Source organism: Paralichthys olivaceus, chromosome 2, assembly GCF_024713975.1.
Source record: "Paralichthys olivaceus isolate ysfri-2021 chromosome 2, ASM2471397v2, whole genome shotgun sequence".
NCBI classification, from domain to species: Eukaryota; Metazoa; Chordata; class Actinopteri; order Pleuronectiformes; family Paralichthyidae; genus Paralichthys; species Paralichthys olivaceus.
In genome coordinates this window covers 16,492,906-16,499,454 of record NC_091094.1, presented here as the reverse complement: position 1 = coordinate 16,499,454, position 6,549 = coordinate 16,492,906, and the positions used below count along the sequence as shown (strand labels likewise).

The 6,549-nt window shown below is 43.0% G+C and overlaps 1 protein-coding gene across 1 annotated transcript; it reads right to left on the bottom strand.

The window, feature by feature from the left end:
* Positions 1–215: 215 nt before the first annotated feature.
* On the bottom strand, positions 216–3,498 carry LOC109629075 (neurogenic differentiation factor 4-like). Its single transcript, XM_020086554.2, has 2 exons — positions 3,339–3,498; positions 216–1,908 (listed from the first exon to the last, which is right to left on the bottom strand). Exon 2 carries the CDS (start codon positions 1,900–1,902, stop codon positions 904–906), a length of 999 nt encoding a protein of 332 aa, XP_019942113.2. The 5' UTR covers positions 1,903–1,908; positions 3,339–3,498; the 3' UTR covers positions 216–903.
* Positions 3,499–6,549: the final 3,051 nt, after the last annotated feature.

Here is a 6,549-nt window from a genome sequence, read left to right as displayed (position 1 = left end):
ACAATCCCGCCTCGCACATCCGCCCTTTCATTAAAAGACGAGTGAAGGATTAGTGCAGTTAAACCCCCAAGATCTGTAGAGAAAATTGAGGAAGAATGAAGCGAGTAAACATCCCTCAGTGTGGATGGTTGATAAAACTGAATCTATCTCTCTATCTCTCTATTTTTTCTATATATCTCTCTATCTATCATCAACAAAATAATCCATGGACTGAATGAATTTTTAATATTTAATCAACATCAATTTTTCCAAAAGAAACAAAATGAAAAAGACAAAGACACAGTATCCAATACAAAATCTATTGGAAATTAGATTTTCACAGTGTTATCCCGAGATCCTATTTTTTTACTTCTCTCCATCCCTCCTGAAGATACCTTCCAAAAATCAGCTACGTCATGCTAGGACATCTACCTGTAGAGTGCAAAATAACCAAAACTAACAAAGAAGAGTGGACACATAATGTAAGAGACAAATTATCAGTCGAAACAAAGTAAAAAGAATCTCTGACCACAAACATATACAAAAGGGAAAGCAGACACAACAGAACAGAAGTCCATATACACTATATTAAATTAGAGAATAAATAAAAAATACTTTAATTTATGGAGAATATCTGATGTTGCCAAAGCTACAGAAGAAGTGCTGATATCAGTAACAATGCAAGATTCCTGTTGGGACTTGTGGAGTCTTTTTTTTTGGTCGTCAGTTTTTAAAAACATTTATTGGTTGGGGTCAGGTTCAGCAGAACTAGTTCTCCACACATTTTAAACCATTTTTCTTCTACTGTTCTTCCACAAGCAGTCAAGATGGATCCCTCGGTGTTAACGTCCAAGAGACGTCAGTGTTCAGAGTGGACTGGATCAGTCAGGGTGTATTGATGGGTGTTGACTCTGCTGACTCTCCTCAGTCTCTGTAGATGGAGGTCATATGTCGGGGGGGCATGTGCGGTGGATGGTAGGCGTCATATGCCCCCTCTAAGTGTACATCATAGCTGCTCTGAGTCTGATACAGGCCCTGCTCCAAAGAGGACGGGGAGTAGTGGTGTGTGGGTGGGTAATGAGGTGAAGGCTCCTGTTTGGGCACCAGGTTACTGCTGATGCTCAGAGGTGGCGTAGGAGGGCCATCATACGGAGGGGTCCCCACACCACCACCGTTATACTCGTGTGGCGAGTGATTCTCGTACGCTCCTCCTTTAATCGCCCTCAGGTGAAGCAGGTGAGCAGAGTCAAAAGTGCCATACGGCGGACTAGGCAGACCTGGAGAGGAGTAGCTCACCACACCACCAAGAGGAGTAGGTGGTGCCCGAACACCATGTCTGTCCTCAGGCCTCATCCCGCCACCAGGAGAAGGTCCCAGCTGCAAGCAGCCCGCTACCAGGTTGGAGGTGGGCTGTGAGAGTCCCTTGCACAGCGTCTCCATGAAAGCCCTGCTCTCCGTGGACAGGCCCCCTTCCAGGGCCTCGGACAGAGCGCAAATGTAGTTGCGGGCGAGCCGTAACGTCTCGATCTTAGATAGCTTCTGGGTTTTGGAGTGACAGGGCATGATGGTGCGCAGGTTCTCCAGAGCATCATTCAGACCATGCATGCGTGAGCGCTCCCTGGCGTTTGCCTTTACACGCCTAGCACGGAAACGTTCCTGCCGAGCTTTGGTCATGCGCTTTTTCTTGGGCCCTCGTCGTTTGGACTTGTTTTCATCCTCCTGGCCTTCCTCTTCATCATCATCGTCTTCCTCTACATCCTCGCTCCCCATCTCACTGACCTGTTGGTTTGTTGCACCTGCTCTGTAGTGATGTGATGAGACTGACGCTTCTCCGTCAGGTGAGCTCATGTCTTCATCCGTCCACTGCAGAGGGCTGACGACGTCCTCTCCCTCACCTTGTCTCATATATGGTTTAATCATCATAGTAATCTAGAAAAAAGAGAAAACATCACAGATTAAGTATTTAGAAAAACATTAAACAGTAAACCCTTTGTGTTTTTAATTCTCTGTACTTATTTAATCTGTGGATTAAGTTACTGGGGACAATATGACATATCCCACTATAAATTGATTTAGTTTTATGGTGTTGCAGAATCTCAGCCATGCAGAGTGGTACTGGGTAAATTTTGTATTGTATAACTCTAATTTGATGATTGATTTTATTTGTCAGAGACCATAAGAATTATTCAGGTTTTTGCAACTTTCCAACTGCTGGTCTTACATTATCTGAAAGGTACTATTAACTTTACTCATTTAAATTCAACATACAAGCCCAGAGTATGTTTATGATGATGATGTAATATATATATATATTTAAGTTTTGTTTTAAATCTAGTGTGATGATACATATATGAGGTAAAATATCACAACATAAATTTACACCAAGCTGAAGCACCGGTGGTATTCAGTTAAGTTTAAATCAAACAACAATACATACTCTTCAATGGTTTGAGGTGAAGGGTTGTTACTTAAAATGAATTTATAAGAATCAGGGGTGTGTGGTGTTCCACCTTAACTCCTTAACTTTAGAGTCTGTGGTTTAAGGTAAGTATTTTACAATAATATTTTGAGGCCAGTAGAAAAGGACATGATTCAGTATTTCTCTGTGGGCCTTGTGGATCAGATAAAGAGTTCGACCTTCAAGATATAGGAAAGTTACAAAAAGTCTCATAAACGTGTTAAACTAAATAAGAATATGTTATATAGAGTCTCATTAGTTAGACATTATATAACTATAACATTTTCTGCTTCAGCACCGGACAGTTCCCACTTCAGCCAGGCACTTCTGATTGGCCGAAACCTTTCACCTCTTTATCTATTTGTTTTTAGTCTTTTTCTTTATATATGGATATGATCTGTTGTCCCCTCTGCCCCCCCTCCCCCCTCTCTCTGGGGGTAATCCTGGTCACCTTGTGAAATGGTAATGCCCCTGCGGGATAAAGTCACTGACAGGACTCCAATCTGGGCCATCGCAGGATTTGCTCCGCGGATGAAGCGGCGACCATGGGATTAAATGAAAGATCGACATCCCCCAGATCAGTGACACAGGACTCAGATTGAATTGAAATAGACTTTTTCCAAAGAGCCTGAAAAATTAATGTCTCGCCACACATTGCGTGCGTGAGCAGCTATTTGCTAAATGACGTCTGAAGGATATTAAGATAAGCCTTTTATGTGTTTTTCTTTTTTTCAAGAGACGAATTCATTCATTGCCTGTTGACTTTAGGAAACCAAAGCTGTAAGGCTTCTCAAAAAGTAAAGAAATATGTAACAACTAATAAAGCTGAAATATTAAAGACATTTAGAATAAATAAACTCCATCCTCTCTTCAACAGAAATCAATAATAAGTCAACTTTACCTGAGCTGGTGAGTTCCAGGACTTATTCAAGAAGTTTTTCTCTCAGTTCACAGTTTTCTCTGTGTCCATGAAGCGGTGCCGCACTTCGCTGCTGTCACGCACACTGTGTCAGTGCGGGTCACTCTGCGGGAGGTTTTAAACCTCACATCATATAAGCTCCTCCCCCCTCAGCCGCTGGGATGACGCGCCTGAGCTCGCTCGCGTGGCCGGCCCGTGGCGCTCGAGGCTCCGATGTGTGTCGCGTGTGTGTGTGTGTGTGTGTGTCTGTGTGTGTGTCTGTGTGTGTGTGTGTTCCATGTATTACTCATGTTGTGGGGACCTGAATCTGTTTACACACAATTGGGATAAATCTTCCTTGTGGGGAAAAACAATCCACATAATGCAAATCATAAACATTTTAAAGTGAAAGCATGTTTAAGGTTAAAGTTAAGGATAAGGGTTTATGTAAGAGTTAAGTTAAGGTTGAAAGTTGGGTTTTGTTAACGTTAGATTTAGGGTTAAGGTTAGACCAAGGTAGGGCGAGGTTAAGTTTAGATAAAGTTAGGTTCAGATTAAGGTTAAGGCAAGTAGTAACTATGGCTAAGGTGCGTGTGTCTGTCTGTCTGTCTGTCTGTTGATGTGTGTGCGCGCTTGTGTTTGAGCGTGTGCGCGCGCTGGGTCTTTGTTGCTTTGCGGCGGCGGCCGCCAAATCCGCAGAACGTTTGCATGGAGCAGAGGGGAGACGCGCTCAGTCGGCTGAGCCTAACTGTATGTGACAGCTTGAAGTTGCGTGTGAGCAGGTGTTTGCTCTATCCCCTCTTCCAGCCATCCATCCCTCTGCACTGCCGAGATACACAGGCTGCTGAACAACTTCATGTCGCCCAGGAGGAAGCACTGACCCCACGGTTAGAGTTTGGTCACAGGAGGTGTGCAGTTACATGGCTAATATGACTTTGGGACTCATTTCACCCCCCTCCTCTCTGGAGTTTGCTTAAAGCAATCATGAAAAGCTTTAAGCCTCATGACACTGTTGAATGTTGTCCAAGGAGACACAATTAATGTGCTCACTTATCTTTCAGTTTTAAACATTGTAAAATGCATAGCTTATTTCAGATAACTTGATTTAAACAAGTACTTAACCTGCAAAGTCCAAGTTGTCACACAAATCTCACTGTTTGTCAATGATTTAGTGTTTCAGAGTTTCACAAAAACAACACTGGAATGTTTCTGCCCTGTTAGAGTCCTTGAGATTAAGTGTTGCTGGACCTCAGAAATAGAAATAACCTCATAGGCCACAAGACGTGGCTCCATAAATCTCAAAACATTTAATGTCAGGATTTGTTTAGATTTTTAGCAAAATATTGCTGTATGATGAGACCACTATGTCTTATATGCATAAAGGATTTTCTTAGTAAATTCAGTCAATGTCCTTTTAGATTACCTGGTGAATCTCAAACCAATAGATTTATTTATTGATTTACTTATAAGTTCAGCATTATATTAAGTGTCTTCTTAAAGTAATGCTCTGATATTCAAATCATATTTTCTTTTGATATATATGTATATTTAACGTGCACTAAAAGGTGTGTAACCGAACTGAAGCAACGATGGAGCAAGAATCAGTGGCAAAGTTAATGGGCTAATTTAGGTGATTTCATGAGCTGAGTAGTAGCTTGTAGTTACTGTAAAGTCTCAGCTGTGTACTGTGTCAGTCAAACTTTGTCACATAGCAAATGAGTTTTAAATAAGGTCACCATGAGAGATTAGTTTGTTCATGATAATGTTAAAAATAATTGAATTGAATGAATAAGTATTTACATTTGAACTCCGTCAGAGAGGCCTGAGGTACTTTATCTGCATGTACTCCCAAAGTATGTGTCTCTCATTCCCAGTTCATTCCCAGGCCGACCACCTTCCCCACTGCATCCCCCCCCTCCCCCTTGGGTCCCTGCCTTTCCTATTCCACACCTGCAGCCTGAAATGGGAATACAGAGCCTGGCCTCTTCCATCCCCAGAGTGGATCTAGCAGGGGAATACAATAGCTGAGGCCTTGCGTCCCCATTGCATATGTACACACACACAACAATGTTTATGATACTTGAATACAATATAATGTGCTCTTTATACAGTTTTGGATGTTAGATTTGGATCTGAATTGGAAAAATAACAAGCCTGTCTTGACTAAAATTGTTCCTTTTTGCCTCTTCATGGTTCTTACTTTCAGTTTGACCCACTTACTCCAAGCCGTCCATTCTTCATTTTCTACAAGTGGTGCTGGAGAGCATAGGTGTACGTATGTCATAATGTCCCTAGGTCCCTCAGTGAAGGCCACACATGATGAGTCCGTCCTACAGATGGTCTTCTTTTTAACACATCTCCTATTTTAACTGTCCGAGGCTCAGATGCTCATCTATTCTCCACTGGCTGCTCGGCTCACTCAGCATGTTCACGTTGCTCAGAGGAGCAAGAGTCCCTCCCTCACCCCGGTAGGTTTGGGAGGTGCGGATGTAGTTTATAGAAGAAAAAAAAAGGACAGATAAAACTTCACTCCAGTTCACACACAAACATGACCTTCCTCTGAATCCCCAGTGTTTCTGTGTGTGGTAGTGGGGAAAAGATGGTTTTGTCCATCTGTCATACTGGAAGTCCTCAGAGAGATGCCAACATTGGGGCATGAGGGGCATGTGTGTCAGTGTATTTGTGTGTGTTCACGTGTGCGGTTGAGGATAGATAACATTTACTTCCTCCAATATCAGGAGCCTTGCTTATACTTTGAGTGCAGCAATAGTCTAACAAGGTCGCTTCAACAGACCACATCTGCACATGTCTGGATCCACTTCAAACTTTATTCTATTGTAACACCAGTGACAAAGCCGTCATCAGATTGTTTGGAAAGCAAACAAAAACCTCCAGAGAATGAACGTTGCTCTGTGTTTCATGGTCCCCCATCAACTTTACAAATAGCCAGCACCTATAAGCCAAACTTGAACCTCCCTCCAGCCCAGCATCGACCCTGGGAAGACAGGGGTGATGTTGACCATGTGTCCTCCTACTAACCATCTCATTGATGGACCTCAGTAGTGGGTAAAATAGATACCCCCCACTCTGCCTGAACCCCTAAACCCCCTTAACCCTACCCTAAACCCTCTGTTGGCCCCCTGTTGTGCGTGCTCATTGGCTGACCGCCTTCAGGCGTCCCTTTTCCACGGGTCCATTGTCTGGCCCCATAAGC